At 38.9% G+C, this 23,171-nt stretch overlaps 1 protein-coding gene across 1 annotated transcript in view; it reads right to left on the minus strand.

Moving 5' to 3' along the window:
• The window catches only part of LOC105540525 (myosin-J heavy chain-like), a 262,857-nt gene that overhangs the window by 78,827 nt on the left and 160,859 nt on the right, over nucleotides 1–23,171 (minus strand). The window contains exon 6 of the mRNA XM_011981193.1: nucleotides 6,215–6,347. Coding sequence (XP_011836583.1) covers nucleotides 6,215–6,347 — 133 coding nt within the window. The remainder of the gene's footprint in view (nucleotides 1–6,214; nucleotides 6,348–23,171) is intronic.

Here is a 23,171-nt window from a genome sequence, read left to right on the forward strand (position 1 = left end):
GCGCGCGCGCAGCCGCGGTTCCCGCCCATGCCTCTCCCTCCACACCTCCCCGCAAGCAGAGGGAGGAGGCTCTGACCTCAGCCAGCCCAAAGAGGGGCTCCCAGGGTGCTGTGGCGGGCTGAAGGGCTCCTCAAGCGCTGCCAGAGTGGACGCCAAGGCTGAGGAGGCGCTGAGAGTGAGGGCTGCTAGCACATTGTCACTTCTTAATTTTCTGTCAAGGCAATAGCACCCTTGGACATAGTAGAGAGTAGGGAGCAGAAAGTGCAAAAACACTGTGCTTTTGACTACATATCAACCTGAGCTCCATAAAGTCTGATGATGGTGAGCAGTGGTTTTTGACGAAGTCCCAGCAGCTGAAACAGTGAAATGCCAAGACCAGACTAGTTACTTTCTTAGAAAACCCTAGGTAGACTGGGAAAACAAATATCTGTGTTCAGTGGTGAAAGAAGGTTACCTGTAGAACTCATGGTCAAATAATTGGTTGCTAGTATGGCAAATAACAGCTTTGAAAGAGCTAGGCTGGGAGAAATTAGAAGAGGAAAAGGTGGCATTGTTCAACAGACCTACACACAAGTGGACAACTATTCAAGCCTAGTCTTATTCCAGTAAATATTAACATGACCGCTCTCGAAACGCTTGGAATGCTGCCAACTCAAGATTTTATTTAGGCCCAATGCACTTTCTTTAAAATACACTTACACTTGACAGGGTTTTTAGTCAGTGTTAGGATTGCTTTAATCACTACTTTTTTATTTTCTAATGGAGATAACGTTCACATAACATAAAATTCACCATGTTAGCAATTTTAGAGTGTACAGTTCAGTGGCTTTACTATATTAAAAATACCATGCAATCACTGCTATATCTCATTCCAGAACATTTTTGTCACCTCCAAATCCCTCTTTTCCTAACACCTGGTTGCCACAGGAACTTTGATCCTGAGGAAGTTTGCAGGTGGAGAGGTAAAAAGAATACTGCAAGATAGAGAAGGTTTGAACTCTGTGCCTAGGGGTGAGCATCATGATAAAAGATTCACTTTAAAATATTGGTGAAAATTGGCTCTGGGGTGTCGACAGAGAAATATATTTCCAGACTTTCTCAAGAATGTAGGACAGCAATAGTCTGATACTTAAAATAAATGGGATAAGTTGTCTAGTGTTTAAAAAGTTATGTGTCACTGAAAAATCACTAAAATGTCAATCCTATTACAGGCTTCCCCTCAAAAGTGTAGCTGGCTTGATTCAGACATTGAGTCTTGGATAAACCTACCCTGGGATGTACCAGCACTACCTGGGGAGTACCTCCTTAATGGGAGTAAAACAAAGAGATAACTTTTGAGTTGCCAGGACTTTCATTGGGATAATAGGGACATGCATATGTAGGCTAGACACCTTATTTGGTAGCTGCGTGTATTAAGAGAGAAAAGAAAAAGAAACTAAAAGAAAAAAGTTCAGAAGGATGCATTCCCTTAAGTATGCTAGCTTGAAATCTATAAACCAAGTTCCTGATGTTCTGGTCAAAGGCAGGCATTTTCATCAGATCAAGTAACTACTCATGCACCAACAACAGGACACAGTCAATAAGGTCTTTTGCAAAGTAACTGTCCTTCTAAGCCAAAGGAAACAAGGATTGTTGTTGTTTTGTGTGTGTGTGTATATGTTTGTGTGTGTGTGAGAGAGAGAGAGAGAGAGAGATGGAATTTCACTCTGTCATCCAGGCTGGAGTGCAATAGTGCGGTCTCGGCTCACTGCAAACTCCACCTCCCAGGTTCAAGCAATTCTCCTGCCTCAGCCTCCCGAGTAGCTGGGATTACAGGCACCCACCATCACACCCGGCTAATTTTTGTGTTTTTAGTAGAGATGGGGTTTCACCGTGTTGGCCAGGCTGGTCTTGAACTCCTGATCTCAGATGATATGCCTGCCTCAGCCTCCCGAAGTGCTGGGATTACAGGTGTGAGCCACCACGACTGGCCACAAGGATTGTTTTAAAATTTAACCTTAGGTTCCAGCATACTGAAGTGTACCAAAAGGTGAACTCAAGCTTTGAAGGGATACAATAGGTGTTTTTACTGAGTTCTGCTGAATAGAGCTGTAAGCATTTCAGGTGTGGAAATGATGGAAGGAATCCGCCTTGGGTTGTGATTATTTGAACAAAGTAAAATCAACAAACAACACTCAGGCTGTAGGTAAGTTTCCCGCTGTGCCAGTTTTGTAATAAAGGTGCTTTTCTTTTCAGCTGAACTTTCCATCGAGACTTAAATCGTTTATTTCTTTGGAGGTAATTTAAGCACACTGCCAGTGAAATAGTTTACTGTGTTTAGGTTTTTTTAAAAAAGAAATTTGATAGCACACAGTTTCATTAATTTGAATATGAATATGCCTAAAAATATTCCTAATGTTCTGGAAGATCCCTCTGATTCCTCTGATCAGAAGACCTGAATGGCAGACCTGAATGACCTATAGACTGCTTAGAAAATGAACCAAACAAGGAAAAATCACACAGAGGTAAAAAGGAGTTCTAACTTATTTGGAAACATTTCATTAATCTGCTTATTAGAACTGTAAGCATCAGTTTGTAACTACAACAGAGAAATAGTGGAGTGCTAATCTAGGTAACAAATGTCACTTAGAATCAACACTTTTTTTCCCTTCTCGCCATATAATTGTTAAAACAAAGCAAGCCTTCAGAGTAGGTGACCATGTATCACTTACTGAAGGCTAGAAGGGGACTCCTTTTCTAAAGTGGTTCACTCTCTATTTATTATGGGGTCTGAAATTATACTATTGGAGATTTATTTCTTAGACCATGACAGTCTTTTGTTCATTGAAGAAGAATCGACTTTTAAAGTACAAATGCCCATGGTATGGGTGGCTCAGTAAATATTACACTATATATATGTATATATATTTTATTTTACTTTTTGAGACCCAGTCTCACTCTGTCACCCAGGCTGGATTGCAGTGGTGGGATCTCAGCTCACTGCAACCTCTGCCTCCCAGGTTCAAGTGATTCTCCTGCCTCAGCCTCTGGAGTAACTGGGATTACAGGTACCCACCACCATATCCAGCTAATTTTTGTATTTTTAGTAGAGATGGGGTTTCCCCATGTTAGCCAGGCTGGTCTCAAACTCCTGACCTCCGGCGATCCATCCACCTCGGCCTCCCAAAGTGCTGGGATTACAAGTGCGAGTCACCATGCCCGGCCTACACTATATTTTAACTTGACCACTAGTTGAAGGTGTATTGGAGATGTTTTTTGTTTGTTTGTTTAAATTTATTTTCATTTTATTTTTTGAGACAGAATCTTGCTCTTTCACCAAGGCTGAAGTGCAGTGGCAAGATCTCAGCTCACTGCAACCTCTGCCTCCCAGGTTCAAGCAAGTCTCATGCCTCAGCCTCCCAAGTAGCTGGGATTACAGGAATGCACCACCACGCCTGGCTAGGAGATACTGATTTTGCCTATCACTCTTTTCCAGTAATGAGATATTCCTTTAAGAAAGTGGATTTCTCTTAATCCAGCTCTGTGCTTTTGGTGGGAGCTGCCAGCTGGAGCATTCTCCTTCCCCATGTTTACTTCCTCTACCCTGCCACCCAGTGGTGGAGACATGACTACGGTTTGTCCAACCTTATTTCCTCAGCCCTGGCCACAAAGATTGGTTCATATCCACAGATGGGTACCCAACTAAGCTAGGATTGATTTCTTTCTTGTACTTTCCAACTGGAGCTAGTAGAAAAATGCTTTCTTTCCTCCCTGGAGATTATATGATAAGGAGGGCAGCCCATAGCTGCTTGTGGCCATATTTCCATTCTCTTCTGACATCTAGCTTGAGAGAATCAAGTCTCAATGCAGAGAGAAGCAGAGGTGAGTGACACAGAAGTTTCCTGATGGTACTTTAGACTGGAATCCATCTAACTCTAAGGCTAGTGCAGTGCTCTCTCTTGGTTTGTTTACATGCACCAGTAAATCACCCTTTCACCTTAAGCTGTTATGACTGGAGCTCATTTGCAAACAGAGGTCTGAAAACCCAAAACAAACATTTTACAAGATAATCAGGGCAGTGGTGTTGTTCTAGGTCCAGAAACGTGTGTGTGTGTGTGGGGGTGGGTCAGCCCTAATTGTCCTGTGATTAAATAGGGGTCATTGTGTGTTAAAGTTACTGGAGATCTTTTCAGACTTTATTCTGAAGTGAATTCAGAGGCCAAAGTTACCAAGGTTTCTGAGAATGCTGGTTAATATTATGCTGGGACCACAATGGCCTTGACGATCTCGTGGACTACTGAATTTGGGTGAGGCTGCAAGGGACCTGCGGAAGAGCAAGATTGTGCAAATATTTGATTTAGGATCTTGGTGCTACATGTCAGTCAACTGAGTCAGTTTCCCCACCAAATAAGAGAAGCAACATGTAGCTCCAAAAGAGAATCACTGTTTTGATCCATTATGGATCTTACAATGACTGGCTTTATTTAAATCTTAAATTTACATCTGTTCATGAGTAGCCATGTTTTTCTCTACAGGTAGTTAAAAAAACCACATACACAAACAGAATAATGGGCAAAAAAAAGGGTAGGATTTAATGTTTTCTTCCCTCTCCCAAGCCATTAGAGTCCTAGTCCCTCAGTATTATTTAAATTTTGCCCTCTCAAAATATCCGAGAGACAAAATTGTCATTAGACAGTAAGTAATATTGAAAAAAGGAAACTAAGAAGAATTAGAGACCTTGCGATTATTTTTCTTTGCACGGGGTTTAAAATGCAATTGAAAAGTTGAAAACTTCTCTTAAGCGAGCTGGGGAACCTTCTCCAATGTGCTCTACAATCATTGTCAGTTTCTTCTAATGAAACCAATGAAAAATCTGGCTAATGCCTCAGAATAAAGACTTTTAAATGGATAATATTCTCTAACGGATTTTATTCTTTTAGGCTTCATGGTGGTAAAAGCAAATTTACAAACTGCCTTTATGTTGTTTTATTGAAAGAAAAAAACTATGTTTCAAGTTCACAGTGTTACGTGCATTTGAATCCTGGGAAAGCACTATTCAAAATTGAAAATGAAAATCAAATTCATATGAAAAGCTTTACCATGTAGTCAGGGTGCTGGGAGTGTCTCCCTTTCTGAAACTACACTTCACCTGCTTCCTCCTCCTCCATTTGGTTCTGCATTATTCCTCTTTTTCCACAATTACTTATGAGTAATAAAGGAAGCCAGAGTAAGAACGATGACATGTTCCTGGCTTTGCAAGAGTGGCACACATCAAAGGAAGACATTTTTCCCAGGGAACCACAGCTTTGCAAGAGATTCACCAGGCAGGAATGAAGTTTGATATTACTGCGACATAGCAGAGGGAATGCCCTGAGTCTCCCAAAGATGGGAAAGGCACACTAGGGTACAGTCAGCTGCTGCTCTAGAGGCTAACTCTCCAAGTGTTGCTTGTGCAGTGGCAGGGTAATGAACATCTCCAAGCCTCTGCTTATTCTTAGGGAATTCGTAAATGTACTTACCTTAGAGGTTATTCTTAGAATTAAATAGACATGGAATGCTTAGCAAAATACCTGGCTCATGGTACTATATTAAATGTTAACTAGTGTTCTCGCTAAAATAACAGTCTGAGATTTGGGGTTTTCTTGTTTGTTGTTTGCTTGTTTGTTGCCTAGTGGTGTGTTTATAGTTTGTTAGCTGGAGAAGTCTTTTTTTTAAAAAATCAGAACCAATGTGGCTATTAACAATTTTCTGAACTACCCAGATTTCATCTCCAGCCAGCCTTCCCTGCTTGTTTCTGGTTCATTTGCCCATTGGAAAAAAAAAAAAAAAAGATTATCTTCTCTTCCCCGTGCCCTAGTCTGTCAGCCTGTGTTTTCAGACAGCTCTGTCTCACTCCAGAGCCCAGTCCCTGCAGGCGCCTGCCTTCCTTCTTATGCCCTGCCCTCCCCCTACTACCACCCAGCTTGTCCAGCAACACTTCTCAGATCTATTTCAGTCTAGCTCTTCAGCCTCAAAGACTTTCCCTTAACGAGCAAACCGCTTATTCATTCTCTGCCCCTCTCAAGGTGAAAGTGAATCCAGCCTGGAGTTAGTAGTTCATGTGCTGTATCTATTGGTGCCACACAGAGGTCAGGCCAGGCCTGTGGCCTCGTTTTTTTTTGCTTTGTTGCCAATACAACTACATACATCACCCAGCTGATGGGCCAGTGTGGATCTGTCACGTGGTAATACTGACCTCTAGGGGCTGGCTTTCCTTCACATAGAGTCTTTATCTTCTCATTGAGTTCCAGAACTGTGATGGCAGCCTCTTGCTTAGCTGTTGCCAAATCAGTTTGTAGCTTTTTCACTTTCTTTTCATGCTTTAGTTTCTTAAACAAATAAAAAATTAAAAAATAAGAGTTTCCATCTCGGGGGACAGACGCATCAAAGAAATAAAAGGAATGATGTCTGAACAAACACTGCCTTTGAAGCCTGCTTAGATGAAACACTCCCTGTTTATCTAGATTGAGTCCTGTTCGAGGTTTGTGAAACAGTGTATGTGCTCCTGTCAGAGCGTTTGAACCCTCAACAAAAAAAGCCCACTCTCTACCTCATAGTATCTTTTACACTTTTGAAGAGTTTTTATCTGGGTCAGAACCCTGTTGCTTATAATAGAGGCAATTAGAAGAACTCTAGTTGCCAGTTGGCATTTGCCACCGAGGTACTAATGCCTACTAGTATCAGATTTTTTTTCCCCATCTGTAAGTAGACTCATGTGAAATAGAGCCTTGATTCTAAGTCATTTCCCCCTCAACACTATAATGGTTTGCTTTCAGATACACTCTAAAATGTGTGATGTGACCACCAAACGCTGGTGTTTTCTGATATTTAGTATGGGATCCATATGGGGAAAGTGTCAAGGGTAAGAAAGGGTCAAGCATAAGAATGGTTTTTAAGCAGTAGTGAACAGGAATGCCTTGCTCTAAAATAATTTGATTTATGAGACCTAAATCTTTGGGAGAGCTGCATCAGGAACTTGTTACATAACTGAAGGATTCACCTTGAGACTTCATGATTCAAAAGTTCCTTTTAGGGTTTCAAAGTAGATTTGATTCTTTAAAATTGGATTTATCTGCTACTTTGGAGAAGCTGTCTGTTGTGAAAGGTGTTGCATTTGTACTTTCGTGTTGCTTTTGTATAGCTACCTTTCCATTGAAGAGCTCACCTTGCCAAGTCTTTGTGAGCTGGTAATTAGGAAGCTCAGAAAACGATCTACTAACATTTCTTATCAGACATAAATCTTGAGATAGGGAAGGGATGGTTTTTGCTCACTAGGGGAGATCATGTTCTTCCCTGGCCTCTGAAGGCAGTATACTCAGGCAGCAGGGAATTACTCTACTCTTTGAGAGTAACACCAGTAAAATCAATTTATCAAAAACGGTCTTAAATAGAAACGGGCCTTTCATTTCAAAGACCCCTCATTTCACTTTTTGCTTTGTTGCCAGTACGACTACATACATCATCTGGATGATTTATGAGATCTAAACCTTTGGGAGGTCACTCAGATCAGGTTATCTTCTAGACCCCAAACAGGAAGATCAGGACTTCACTAAAGCTTAGTTAATGGCATAAACAGGGCTAAAGGAAATGTGTTACTCGAAGGAGAATGGTAGCCGTGGAACTTGTTTAAGGGGAGTTAGAGGGTAGAATTAGGCAAGGTTCAGCCAGCACAATCCATGTGAGAGGTACCCTGAGCCACAACGCAAAGGCCTGGTTTTCATAGCAGTACTTGTAAAGAGGTAGTACTAATTATTAGGATGCATCCTCTGGGTGTCAGGCATGATGCTGGCCAGATGTTGAAACATGAAGACTGATGAAGTCTCTGCCTCCAAGTCATGAAGACCTTCTAACGAATTCCCTTCTTCTGAGCCTCTATTCACTAAAAGGCTTCATAATTTGGCCTGTCATGTACATTAGTTCAGGAGAGACCGAGCTGACCAAGAAATATGTCTGAGTATTTGGCAGCTGGACAGCTGTGTTTTTCAATTATTAAGTTGGCATTTTAATATATACCTCTGTCTCTTGTGAGCTGGTTTGGGTCAGCTTGTTCATGAGGATCTTATCTATCCCAGGCCTGCAGTGACAGCACCTTGTGAGGTCCTGGATGGTCACCATTGACCTTTTCCTCTTCAATACTCTTCCATGCTTAAATTTCTACACTTTCTTTTTACAATTTAGAACTTTGGAGATACAGAGTAGGAGGAAGGGTACAGAAATGAAAATTGAGAAAGTGGAGAGAATGAGGGAAAATAAGACAAGAGAGATTGCGAAAGGAGTGCTAGAAAGTGTCCAAAAGGAACTAACAGTGGTATGTGTGCTGAAATGTTAAGGACTAGGTGTGCTAATGAGAGCAAGTTGCACTGAAATGCATAAATAAGACAGTTGGATAGAGAAAAAATAGATACCTGATAAGATGAAGAAGATAGTAAAATATTCATTGTAGAATCTATTTTTTGACTTATATGCGTGTTTACTACATAATTATTTCAACTTTTTTGTATGTTTGCAATTTTTCATTATAGGATATTGGGGGAGAAAGAACTAAGATTTATCTTCCTTACATTGCCCCTCCCTTAATTCTTAATAAATGGTATTCAGATTCTCAAATCATGTCACAACTCTTCACATGCAGATATGTATTTTTCCAGAAACTTTTCTCAAAGTATGCATTGACAGTAAATAAACACAAGAAAAAATAAATGCAGTGAGGTGAGAATTAATGAGCAGTCACTAGGAGCTGCCATGGTGTCTGTCACTAAGAAAAAGGCTTACCAAGCTACATTTTCATTTTGATGGAATAATTTGATGAATAGAATTCAGGAACTCAGTGAACAGAGACAGGGTTTCTCAATATCAGTTAAGAATTTCACCTTTCTAGGAACACATTTTAACTCTTTTAAAAAAAATATTCAATTACCAGAAAACACATTCCTGTCTGTCTTTTACGGTGATTGTATTGTTCTATCTCTTCTATTATAATATTTGTATATTTACCTTATAATCTGAGAAGGAAATTGAGACTATTTAGTTTGGAGAAGACATTACAGTATACAGGGCAGTCATGGCAGTTAACTTTAGTTACCTAAGGGACTATTCAAGAGGAGAGGAAGCTGAGTCAAACAATGTTGTTTTCAAGATAACACGAAGAACAATGGGTAGAAACCATGAGGAGGCAGACGTTGGCACAACATGAGAAAGAACCCGCCGACAATCAGAGCTGCATCCAGAACAGGATAGGATGCATCCTGGCAAAGACCTCCTGCTCTGGGAAAGATCAAGCAGGGACTGGATGGACATCTTCAGACAGGCCCTTGGTGACCTGTGGGACCTGGGTTGAGAGGTCACTGGAAGTTGGGCTTCCCTCAACTCTTTCCACTTCTGGCTTTCTCCAGCTCCCTGAGGGGCACAGCACATGAGTAAATGAACATCTCAGCCCTCAAAGCCTCCAGGGTTGGTGTAGTTGGTACAGTTTAAAGATAATTCTGGTATTTGTGAGAAGTTGGATAAGAAGGCCAAGAAAGCCTGTGGGTCCCTTAGAATTCAAGGATGATGTGAATCAAAATGTCACTTTAATATTTAGCTATAAGGGAGGGGAAAATTAAATTTAAATTAAAGATTGGATAAAAGACTTAGATTGGCTGTCTAGCGTTTCTGTTGAGACCTTTTGATTACTCAGATACACTTAAAAATAGTTCAACATCTTCATCTTTTTTTTTTTTCTTTTCTTCAGAAAGAATTGCTTTCTGCTATTAATTCATAGCTTTAACCAAGCCCTTTGGGCATTTCAAACAATTCAATTTGCCAACATGTTTTTTATTAGTCATAGACATCAAATGATTTCAGCAACAATAATATTTTCCTTGCTGTTTGCCGTTCACTAGCCAGGCAACCCAAATGTCATACTTGAATTGAATGCAGTCTGTTATGGTCTCCTTAGTAACTAGGAACTCTCTTTGGTGATTACTGAAAGGATAGGAAGGCTTTATAGCTTGGAGGTAAATTCCTATTACTGTGCTCTTTTCCTACTTCTCCTACTAGGTGGAAAGAGGGAGGAAATCATGTATTTGTGCAGTGTTTTGAAAAGGAAATATCTATTCGTATTGTATTGCTGAATGGCTTGCATTATTCCAAGTTAATGAGAATTAGAAATAACCAGGGAACTATTCATAGAAGAGGGTCAACACAAAGTTGCCAGCACTGTTTAAAATTTCTGGGTATTTCCACATACTTTAAACTGTGGCAGTTACCCAATCGCCTGGCCCATGACATTTCTAAGCCTTAGATTCATGTCATAGGACTACTGTGGGAATCCAAGGACATAACATAGAAATGACAGCACCCGGCACTATGCCATGTAGTAGTTATGTCTTTCTGGTTTTGTCATTACTCTTAAAACACATAAGAGAAAGTTTGAACTCTTCACTAAAACACTAAGCACCTTCTCTAAGGATACTTTAGAGGATACTAAGGATAGAGAAGGTATCTTTTCTAAGCACCTTCTCTAAGAATACTTTAGTGTTTTAGTTACAGAAAATAAAATGGAAGTTGTCATACTTTACAGAAAATAAAATTTGTACTTAATTGAAAGCAAGACATTTCATTTCTTCTTCTTTTTTTAGAAATTAAGTTTTCCGCATGATTGCATTGATCTCCTCCTCACTTTGGATGGGTAGACAAAACTTAATGTTCTGAAAACAGACATGCAAATAGCCTTGATTCAATCTCCTGCCAGAGCTGGCCCGGTGCCTAGGCAAAGTTGGTGACTGCCTGCGTGTAATGATGTGAAGAGCACTCCAAGGCACTGCCTATTGCTCCTCACAGCAGCTCTCTCTTGGGCCTGCCAGGGCAGAGCTTCCTCCCACTTTATCTGAAGTTTACTCTGTCCATCCCAGCCTCCTTCACTTAAGAGCCTGTATAACAAAGGGATTTTGTCTTCAGTGGCCCACGAAGAAAATGCTCACTACTGAAGACGTAAAAGAGAATTTGGTTTGAATACAGAAGGTATACAAGGGTTCTTCCTTGCATTTCTCTTTTAATAGCCAATCAATAATAGTAATGAAAGTTATAAATAGTGATAGAATTTGGATACAACTTGTCTTTAAAAGTCAATTTTACATGTTCTGTATTTATAATACCCTCAGGAGAATATTTTAAAGTCTAGGGATGTCAAATGTGTGTCATGTATGTTCTTTTTCAGTTCATGGCAGGCCTTTGATTTGGGGATTCTTTAACCCTGTGTTGCACCCCTGGATTCACAATCATTTAGTCACACTTTCAGCAGCCACTGCCCATTGATGAAACCTGTCATCTGTGTTAGTATCTCTCTATGTAGACAAGGAAGTTGAGCTGCAAGAGAGTTCAGCTGGACCTAATCCTTGTTGTACAGTGAGTAGACAGCTAAATGGACTTGAACCAAGGTCTTTTTATTCCAGAGGTTGATTTTTTTTCCAATGACAACATGAGTCTGCACTAATCAATAGCACCATATTATTATTATTATTTTTAAATTACTTAAAGGTGACCTAGAAAGGCAATGTGACAGCTTGGTTATAAAAATTTTGCATTGAAGTGTGCTGGTGAAGTGTGATGGCATTTATTGCATGAGTTGCCAAGATATCCCTAGAGAACCTAGGAAATAAAGGGAAGATTTGATGAGCCCAGCTAAGGGCACTCTGAGACAGGTATTGTTCTTTCCCTTTAGTATCTTTCCTTGGAGTATCCTGAATTGATTCTTGTTATTGTGACCATTCTGTTGAGTCATCTGAAGTGACAAAGAATGGATCAGATGAACCTTTCTTACAAATGCCTCAAATGAAAAACATCACAAATATAAGACACAGCTTTTTCTTATTTAATTTGATAAAGTTTTGTGGAGCTAGTTGATACACAGACCCTTAGGACTCACCCTAACCTTGACCCAGAGCCCGATCCCACTGGTAGATGCTTGATGGCCAAGAGAGTCAGATCTTGGAAATCAAAGCTAACACCTTTCAGTTCTTTGCAGTAGCCCTCCCATCTGAGTCCCAACTCATTTTATTTCATGTTGCAAAATGCTATAGAAATATATTTTAGTTACTCCTGAAACCCAAGGTTTGGGATTTATAATAAAAAGGAAACAAAATCCCAGTAATTTGACCAACAACCTGACTCACTATAGGGGAAGAATTTGCTTATAGTTGGAGCCAAATCTCAGTTCGTTCCCTCTGTAGGATAAATAGTTATTAGATACAGAAGTGGCACTTGACAATAGATGTTCTGCTTTCCAGGATGCCTGTATAAGTGTTTATTTAAGAGAAACTACGAATTAATACAAGATAAAGGGATAACCTTACACTTAGGGTGAATGCCAGTGATAAGATAGAACATTCTAATAGTAGAGTTGTCCAAAAATTGGAATGTTTTGCCCTAAAATACAGTGCGCTTCCCTCCCCTGCATGTGGTAGACAGGCCATTGCTGGGAGTGTTCCAGAGAGATGTTAACAGTTATTGGTCACCTACAATATGCCAAGCATCATTCTGAGAACTTTATATGTACTAGCTTCTTTTATTTTATTTTATTTTATTTTATTTTATTGAGATGGAGTTTTGCTCTTATTGCCCAGGGTGGAGTGCAGTGGTGTGATCTCAGCTCACTGCAACCTCCACCTCCCAGGTTCAAGTGATTCTCCTGCCTCAACCTCCCAAGTAGCTGGGACTACAGGCGCCCGCCACCACGTCCAGCTAATTTTTTCTATTTTTAGTAGAGATGGGGTTTCACCATGTTGGCCAGGCTGGTCTCGAACTCCTGACCTCAGATGATCCACCTGCCTCAGCCTCCCAAAGTGCTGTGATTACAGGCATAAGCCACCACGCTTCATTTCATTTTTGTAGCAAGCCAATGAGGGAGAAGTATTATAAATCCTATTTTCAGTTGCAAATACTGAGACACAGAAAGATTTAAGTATCTTGCCCAAAGTGAAATGGTGAGTCACAATTTAAATCTCTGCGCTCTATCTCCAGACTTTGCTTTCTATCATAATGCTGTGCATGCCTCAGTCAGTGTCTTACCCAGTGTCCTACATTGTGGGGAGTTTTGATAAGAGGGCATTTCAGATTTTTTTTTTTTTTTTTTTGACAGAATCTCTCTCTGTGACTACACACCCACCGCCACTCCCAGCTAATTTTTGTATTTTTCGGTAAAGACAGGGTTTCATCATGTTGACCAGACTGGTTTCGAACTTGTGACCTCAAGTGATCTGCCTGCCTTGGCCTCACCAAGTGCAGGGATTACAGGCATTAAACATCACACATGGCCAAGGCATTTCAGATTCTATAAATTTATTTTAAAGCAAGTAAAAGCAGTGTCTAACCTCTGACCATGAAGTCTTATAGACATGGACTTGACCACTCAGTATGAATTAGAGTCAGATGGAATCATCAAATCTTGGATGACACAGAATTGGATGCCCTCTTACGGGACAAACTGTCCAGTGTTTTGAAATGGAGAAGTAGAAACAGGGAAAAATGAAATAATTTGCCAAATTCATTAATATAAAGTTCCAAGAAGCAAAACTCAGAGCCAGATTTTCTGATTCCTTGTCTTATTGCCCCCTTTCCTGATCCCACATTATGCTGCTCCTTGGCCGTAAGAACTGAAGAACAATGGGATGGCTATGTCATGGGAATCTGGAATGGGACCTAAGATTTTTTAAGTGTAAGGTTCCAGTATCAGAAGCAGCAAGACTTTTTGGCAGGCAGCCTTCACTTAAAGCCCCCTTTATAGAGAGCCAGGGAAGACTGGACTCAGGCCCTTTTACGTAGTATACATAGACAGGCAGAAAGGTCCAGGAAGTTGATAGAATGGTCTAGGCAGCTAAGATCTTGCTAACTTGGAAAAAAGAAAAAAAGAAAGAACAAAAAAAGCTGGATCAATGTCTACTAGCAAACCTGTTTTCACAGAGCATTATGCTATATGCCATATTCCAACCCGTTTCTGAGATTAAGGAGGTTCTACTTGCAGATTCTTTTCTTTGGGTAATACTGCCGCATCTTTTTACCCAGTAAACATCAATGAAGTTGATAATCAAGATTTTTGAGAAAGAAAGAACCTATTGTACAATAAATAAGTTTTCATATTACTGGCTGAGCATAGCAAAGAACAAATCTGAGAGCTCAAGCAGGTCGTGCGAAGAGAAAACGTAGACCAAGGAGGAGATCTGGCTTTACCAGATTTGGTCTTACGATCTCAATCACACCCTGAGAACAGAGAGAGAAGTGCACTGTCACACCTAGCAGTGCCTGGCAAGAAGCTGTTTTCCAGTCCAATTCCCCCTGGGGACAGAAAGCGCCCAAAGGGCCAAAGCTATATATGAAGCAATTTCAGTTTCTCAGCCCTACCTCTACAGTTGTTGGTATAATATCATTGGCAAACATCTGTAAGAAGTGCCGTGAGTAGAAGAGCACAGAAACCAGAGAGGATGGAATTTACAAGTGGTGAAAAAGAATTCCCATACCTGCTTAGTGAAAGTGCTGCTAAGCTCTTCTAACATGATTACAAAAATAATGAAGAGTAATAACTTTATAATCGGTCAGATACTTTGCTTTTTCTGTGTCCAGCACTCTCTTTGAACTTGACTGAAGCTCTCTTCTGAAAGAAAATTAACAGCTATTGGCCATCTGTGACTTATCTGGGATCAGAAAGCACAGGCATGTGTTCAAGGACTGGAAAATTGAGGTACTGAAGCACCAAGGTACTTAATTCACCTTTAGGGTTTTTGGTGTAGTAAGGAAAACCTAATTAAATTAATTTTCCCAATGAATATTCTTCTTCTTTACAAACCCCGCTCTGCCCTGAAAGCAGTGAAATTACATGGGATACAGGTTCAGTGACGTACAAGAACTGGCCTTAAAACAACTTATAATGATAAAGAAACCAAAGTAGAGAAAAGGAAAATTATCATAAGAGGAGAAATGATGCTTATAACTGCATGAAATAGCTCACACACTGTACAGGAGAAATTAGAGAAAATGGCCAAATGGGAGGTTTTCTCTGACATGTTTTATTTTCTCATAAAATACAGTATTTTTTTAAAAAACTGCAGCTTTCTTGTGGCAGAGTTAATTTAGACATTTATAGAAGAAATGTCTAGGTTTAATGTGAAATGGACATGATCTCATATAAACATATTTTCCATGTTAAAAGCAAAGGAGTATGTGGGTGACTGTTTTGAAAATTGCTGAGTTGCATGGTATTAGTTAATAGTGTTACTGATATTAATACTTTAGAATATTTATTCTTTATAAGTAAAACTTCTGAGAAAGTAATTGATTGTTGGCAATGAATCATGTAAGCACATGACTTCACAGTATTATCTGTAATTTGAATATTATATAGCTGCAATTAAATGAGTCAGTTCTTTAATTTTTTCCATTGCTTTCATCTAGTATGTGTCTGGAAACAGAAAAAAAAATGGCTTTATAGAGGCAAGAATCTCAAGTTAAGTTTTTTCCTAAGAAAATGTAAAATTTTCCATTGACTTCCTTAGAAGCAATATGTGATAGTTAATTTAACTAAGGACATTTAAACGCATATGGAGAAATTACTAAAAATTAAAGCATCAGACTTGGCTTCTGGCTCAAGATGTGGTTTTCCTTCTCGACTCTTTTACTTGAAAGGTAATATTCACTAAAATATCAAACTGACTGGGCAATGTAAGAAGTTAGAATAAGTTGATGAAGCAGAGGTTTTTTTTTCTTGGGGTACTCATAACCACGTAGTATTGCTGAGCTATAGAACCGATGCTATATGGTCTGCACATGCTGAGAATAACTACTTTTATCTAGAACTGCAGATAGTGTTCAACAGTTTAGTTGTTATTCCTACCCTGAAAGTTCTCTGTTCTTGATTTTCCTCTTCTCACTTACCTACTCTAACACAGGGAGCACCATAGTATAAAAAAAGGCTCAGAGGGGACAGCAAGTGCCACTACAATTCTATCCTGTTCTTTATTTAGAGAAACCAAGTTCCTCAGGGTACTATAGGCACAGAGCAAATAAAGGAGTTGATCTGCAAATAAATTACAAACATGTGATCTTGACAACGATAGATATAACCCAGCGATCAAAGCTGAACTACCTTCAAGTTCATTTGCCCGATAGCTACAAGACAAGGTCACTTTGGGGGTCTCCTTGCCAACATATTTTATAGTCCTTCCCAATTCCATCCATATTCATACCATTTTATAAATGTGTACTGAAGATATTTGATCTAGTATGGATGACACTGTAGTCTGTGCCCATTTGATGACAAGAAAACCATGTCTCCATGTTTCCAATATTGAAACAAAATCACTCCTTGTTTTTCTGAGTTAAAACCTTAGAGTCTAATGCTCCGACAATCATTAGCTTAACCTCTCCCTTCAGCTTTCCTGCAGCTCCTGTCCTTGACCACTAGGGCAACCTACACCCTAAACCTTTAAAAATGATGGGAAAAATAGCAGTAGTAGGCTACAGCTGAAAACTTCTTTACTTAAAGCTGTCAGTCCTGCTCTATGGAAGTAGTTGAGCACCTGGGGAAATGGTCTGAATTTCATGCAGTATTTGCACTCTAAATCAAGTTTCATTTCTCATACTCAACATTTCAGCTGTGATTTTACTTTTTTTGTTTTATCCTTCTCCCCTATTCAGAGAAGCTTTTTGTTCATGTTATGAAGCCATGTTTCATAGGTGGAGAGACAAGAATATTTAGATTTATATGTAGTTATTTTTAATAGTCCTTAGAACATAAGTTTAATTTCAGAGTGTGATGTTGCAAGTGAATTGGGTTATATGTATGCAAGGTGAGGTTGCCAAGACATGACCCAATAAATGAAGCACTTGATACTTGTAAATAGCATGTAAATAGAGAGAGAGGAAAAGGCGTGGTGGTGATGTGAACTTTTACTATGGAGATATTATTAAGTTTCATATTGCATATTTTAACAAGCCTAAACAAATGCCCTTGCTCTAAAACAAATAATCACATACAGATTATTCTTTGGTTTTTTTGGATTCAAGGACTATCTTGTTAATTTACTCACCAACAAGGTGTCTTAACTAATTCCATTACAAGTCTAGCACTGAAAAGACAGCACATGAAGCTGAACTCCCAAGCAAGGATCTTTAAGTAGATCTCAGTATCCTATCTGGTAGCCCTCTAAGCCTGTTTCCATCAACACATGTTCATCTCTGGGAGATATGCAGTGATAACAGGTAGGGAGGGAACTTGTGGATTTGGCTTAAAACCACTTGCCTCATCTCTCACTAGTGACTTGTGGTGTCACAACTTCCCAGAGTCTGAGAATGTAAAATTTAGGAATAATCATATGAGTTGTTAATACAGAGGAGTTTGAGGATTTCCCAGTGTAGATAAATGGTGAGTTTCCTGCTATGGTCCTGACCCAGAAATCTCAAGGGAGTCAAATTTAATCAGTTATGTTTTGAACTTAAACTTTCTGATCATCCTTTATAATAGTGGGAGTGACAATGGCCTGAAACAAGACCACTCAGATATGAAGATGTTTGGTGCCCAGAAATACATCCTTAGTACACCCTGGATTGACTCTGGTTTCCTCTAGGTAAGAGTGAGGCTGACCCAAGGCCAGCCAAGCTTCTGTAAAACTAAAGTTCAGGAGATGCACAACAAATACATATTTTTTGACTGTTTAAAAGAACAAACAGATGAATAATATGCTCCTTAATTTTGCTCATATATTATGCGTCAAAGTTGAAAGTGACCTCTACTTGCTCTAATTTCAGTTTTATAGTGTCTTATCTAAACTGACAACGTCAGTTATTCTGAGTCACAAAGGAATTTGACTTTCAACTGGAAGACTTTTTTTTTAATTGTGATTTAAAAGTGCATAACATGAAATTTACCATCTTAACCATTTCTAAGTGTACAATTCGGTAGTATTACATATAGGCACATTGTTGTGCAACCAATTTCCAGAAAGTTTTCATCTTGCAAAGCTGTCCAATACCCATTAGAGAACAACTCCCCATTTCTTCCTCCTTCCAGCTTCTGGCAACTAAAATTCTAGTTTCTAGTTCTATGTGTTTGACTCTTCTAGGTACCTCATATAAGTGGAATCACACAGTATTTATTTTGAGATTGACTTATTTAACTTAGCATGACGTCCTCATTCATAATTTACTTTCCAGCAAGGCGTCTTCTCTAATTCCGTTACAAATCTAGCACTTTATTTATGTTGTACCATGTGTCAGAATTTGCTTCCTCTTTAAAGCTGAATACTGTTCCATTGTATGTATATGTATTGTTTACTCATTCATCCACGGATAAACCCTTGGGTTGTTTCCAGCTCTTGGTTACTGTGCAGCAGACATTTCTTGAAGTAGTGATCATGGTAGCACTATACTTACAATACTTGCCTTTTCCAAATTAACTGAAACTTTTTACCTTTTAATTATAAATTTCATTCTCTCTTCCCCAAAATACTTACTTTTTGTTTTTGTTGCCAAAGACACATAGGCTTCAAAGTGGGAAAACATTTTGAAGCCATCTCAGATCTTATTATATGATTCTGGTAGGACAATTTCTATCACAGATTTCTAAGTTAAGCTTTCCTTTTGTGTCTTTGTGTCTCACTTAGAGCCTTCCTCCTTTTTTTTTTTTTTTTTTTTTTAATAAAGGAAGAGTCTATACTACTGTCACTATGACTTACAATGCTTTTATTGGGAAATGCAAAACCTCAATGACAGAGCCAGGCCTAAAGACATCAAGCAGACATCACTAAATGCATTAGGATAAGAAATAGGAAAACTTTGATAAATATTCAGGAGCTGTTAGAAAAGAAATTACCATCAGACAAGCTAATTCAGTGGTGAGCTTCTTTCAATCTTCTACTCTTGAAAAAGTTGTGTTAAGGTTTCCCCTATTGTTCTATAGTTTGGGATTTGCACATCAGATCTATCTGAAGACTCTTTTAAAAATACACATGCTCCAGATTCTCTCCAGTCCTACTCAGTCAGAGTTTGGGGGAGTTTGGGCATAAGACTGTAATTTGACTTTTAGGCTTTCTGGTTGGTTCTGATATGTAAGACTGTAAAGATCAACTGTCAACTGGAAGAGTATCTTAGGCAACAGCCAGATGCTGGCCACAAAAGCTGTGAGTGTCCTTGCGGACATGTGTATGCTTGTATACATGAGGTCACTGAGGCCAGCGTGAGTGTGTTGGGGGAAGCAGGGATGGCAGTAACTCCAGAATGTTGCAGATGGGGAGGTTCCCATGAGAACCTGGTCCATGTAACATAGCTGCCTTTTTTCTGTAGAAAGCCAGTTTCAGCTTTAGAGAGAAAGAGATTTGTTGAAGCAAAGAAATTGCAGGTTTTTGAAATTATAAATATTGCAGTGCAGTTAAGGAATTTGTAGAGTATAGCAGCTTCCTTTCTTGGGGTAGATATGAAGAAATAGTAAGCAAAGTATCAAACTGCACCAAGTCATTCAATGCTCCAGCACTCCCTCTGTCTCTGACTCGGAGAAAAAACCCCAGTCCTTCTGATTCTTATTTCCCACTCACAACTCCCTTAAAACTCCTTGCAGATCAAAACAACTAAAAATGTTTCCATACCTGTTTTCACACTCAGTGAATTTTTCAGTTATTTCAGTGACTTTCATAGGCTTCAAAGAAATCTAGCAGGAAAAAAATCTAAGTCCTTTTCCTAACTCCATCAACAACAGAGAAATCTGAGGCAAGTGCCTGGATGTTCACTTTCTCCAAATGCCAAATGGAATTTTTAAAACCACCTCAGGGTTTACATACTCATGAATTAACTCAAATGCTTTGAGCCTCAAATGTTCAAAGTGAGGTGTGGAACAGAGAGAATAAAAAGAATACTTTAAGAATTTTTTTTTTTTTTTGAGACGGAGTCTCACTTTATTGCCAGGTTGGAGTGTAGTGTCACAATCTTGGCTCACCGCAACCTCCACCTCTCAGATTCAAGAAATTCTCATGCCTCAGCCTCCCAAGTAGCTGGGATTACAGGCGCCTGTCACCATGCCTGGCTAATTTTTGTATTTTCAGTAGAGACGGGACTTTCCTATGTTGGCCAGGCTGGTCTCGAACTCCTGACCTTGGATGATCTGCCCACGTCCCTCGGCCTCCCAAACTGCTGGGATTACAAGCATAAGCCACTGTGCCTGGCCAGGAATTTTTTTTTTTTTTTTTTTTTTCTTAAAATTATAGTTTATTTTTATTTCAAAAGCTACCCAAGATGAACTGGGCGTAGTGGCTCATGCCTGTAATCCCAGCACTTTGAGAGGCCGAAGTGGGCGGACCACCTGAGGTCGGGAATTCGAAACCAGCCTGACCAACATGGAGAAACCCCATCTCTACTAAAAATACAAATTAGCTGGGCATGGTGGCGCATGCCTGTAATCCCAGCTACTTGGGAGACTGAGGCAGAAGAATTGCTTAAACCCAAAAGACGAAGGTTGCAGTGAGCCGAGATGGCACCATTGCATTCCAGGCTGGGCAACAAGAGCAAAATTCTGTCTCAAAAAAAAAAACCCAAAAAACCCAAGATGTTTAAAAAAAAAAAAAAGTAACCCATACTTCTTAAAATGCTTTAAATCCTTTCTAATCCCTGTGTCTACTTAACGCAGAAATACACATCCTATAAAAGAGAAAGAAAACTTGTCATCTTTGTGGTATAAAATATCTCAGGGATTTTTGCTGGCTAACCTAATTTTTGTCCATTATGGGGAAAAAGTCTTATGGGATCTTGAAGTATTCTGTTATTCTAACATATGAAAAGAAGGAATCTTGATGTGTTATCTGAAAAGGCTTAATGGGAAGTATAGTTACTAGACAGACTTTGATTATTTGTATAGTTTCTGTTTATTCCTTCTGTCCCAGAGTGGCATCACACTGTACATATTTTTAAGGAAAGAAATGGTGCATCTAGTCACTTCTCTATTACTTTTCTCAATAGCTCTCTTTATTTCTTGATGGGACTTTTATTGCTATCTTTTATGATAGAGTAAGTGGGAGAAAAGCTATAAATTAAATAAGGAAAGTTCTACTAGAAGTGATATTTAACCTGGGAATGTCAAGTGAGCATTTAGCAAGAATTGAACATTTCTGTTGGACTGATCCCAATTTTCCAAGTACATAACCTACTAAAACACTTTTTAGCCTAAGACTTGCATGTTTTTCTCACTGGGTTAAACTTTCCAAAGCAGAGAAAATTTTAAGAGAGGATACAGCTCATTAGAAAGAGCCCGTTTTTCTGCAATTCTCAATAATTTAGTTCCATTCAACTAACATTTATTGAGTATGTACTATATGCCAGATGCTGGATAAATAAAGCAAAAGGAAATAAGCATAATCCCTTTCTTTTGGAGCTTTTGTCTTATGGGGGGAAACAGATATATAATAAATTTTCAATATAATGTTTTGTGACAGGCTTTATGTAGGGTGTTCTGGGAGCACCAAGGCGAGACTGGGGTTCAAGGAAGGTTTACTAGAGGAGATATTACCTGAGCTGAGTCTTGAAGTACTAATAAATTAGGCAGGTTAGGAAGAAAGGGGTACAAGGAGGAAGTCATTCCAGTATGCACAAGACTGGAGGCTGATAAATAGCATTGTCTAGGTAAGGAACCACATGAGATAAAAAGAAGGCAAAAAGGCTGGGTCATGCAAAAGAATCAAATAAAATGTAAAAAACTATAATAATGGAAACACATATGTGTAAAACCATAGAAGAGGTATAGCCGACAAGAGATTTAGTCAATTGATAGAGGATGTGGGGAAAATCATGAAAATCCACAGAAATGAAGAAATGAAAAATATGGAAGGACATTTAAGAGACATGGAGTAGAGAAGGGAATCTTCGATAAAATCTAATGTGTTTTCCAGAGAAAAAGAAGAGAGAATGGGAGAGCAGCTATATTTGAAGTAAAAATGGTGGGCAAATTTCTGGAAATGAAGGAAGGCACAGTTCCTCAGATTAAAAATTACATTGAGTTCTGGTAAAAAAAAAAAAAAAAAAAAAAAATCCTTTAAAATGAACGTCCTGGGTCCTATTCCTACAGATTGATTCACCAGAGCTGAGGTGGAACTCAAGTGATCTGTATTTTGGAGAAACTTCCTAGGTGATTCTGTTGCACAACCAAATTCCAGAATCCTAGAAGTAATTTTCCAACATAAGGACACATATGAATCATATGGGGAACTAATTAAAATACAGATTTCTGTGTCTGACCATAGAGACATTAGACTGGAGAAGACCCTCTCAGAAAGTTGAGTTAAATATTAACAAACATGTTTTATTATTTAACAAATAATAACAAAACATGTTTGTTAATATTTAAGAAAAGAGTGAAAGGTAAGCTATAAATTATAGCTTCTTCTACAATTCACAGTTTGTCTACATAAACATCTCAGGCACAAAATAACACATGGATTTCTCCTCAAGGGATAGATCTTTCTCCACACTAAGGAAAAAGGCAGTTGGGAACATTAGTTGTCCCAAGAATATAAGCTCCATGAGGCATTGTTTGTTTGTGAACTGGCAAATGCTCCAGAAAGAGCTTCATGATTCATTTTTACATTTAGTACATCTATACTTAGCACAATTTTTATGTGATAGTGGTTTTTTTTTTTATAAGCACACAAAAGTGTCAAAGGATTTGAACCCCTTGATCATGATTTAACGTGACTTTATTGTATTGTTTTTCTTATCTTATGAAATATTAGCTGACTCCTTTGTTCTGAGTACAGCTGTAAATTGTGTACTTGATTTGGTCTCTTTCCTCCATTTTTCTAGCTGTGAAATGGTCATATGAGTTCACACAGTGACTGGGCCTTGCTTCTTCTCTTTGTTCTTTGTAAGTTGGTGCTATGAGTGGGTAAATGCCTCATGCAGTAATGTATGAAGCCATTATTTGTTTATCACAGATAAACTTAGCAACCCGGGGAATACTGGGAAAAGCAAGACAATCATAATCTCCTGCTTTATGGTATTTAGAATCTAGTTATGGAAACAGACTTAAAATAATCACACAGATGCAGTCAGTTGCCAACTGTGACAAGCATTATGAGGGAATGACACATGGCGTTCTGAGAGCTTATGATAAGAGAAGTGACCTCATTAAGGAAGTTAGGAAAGATTTT

The sequence above is a fragment of the Mandrillus leucophaeus genome, unplaced genomic scaffold, assembly GCF_000951045.1.
Source record: "Mandrillus leucophaeus isolate KB7577 unplaced genomic scaffold, Mleu.le_1.0 Scaffold221, whole genome shotgun sequence".
NCBI classification, from domain to species: Eukaryota; Metazoa; Chordata; class Mammalia; order Primates; family Cercopithecidae; genus Mandrillus; species Mandrillus leucophaeus.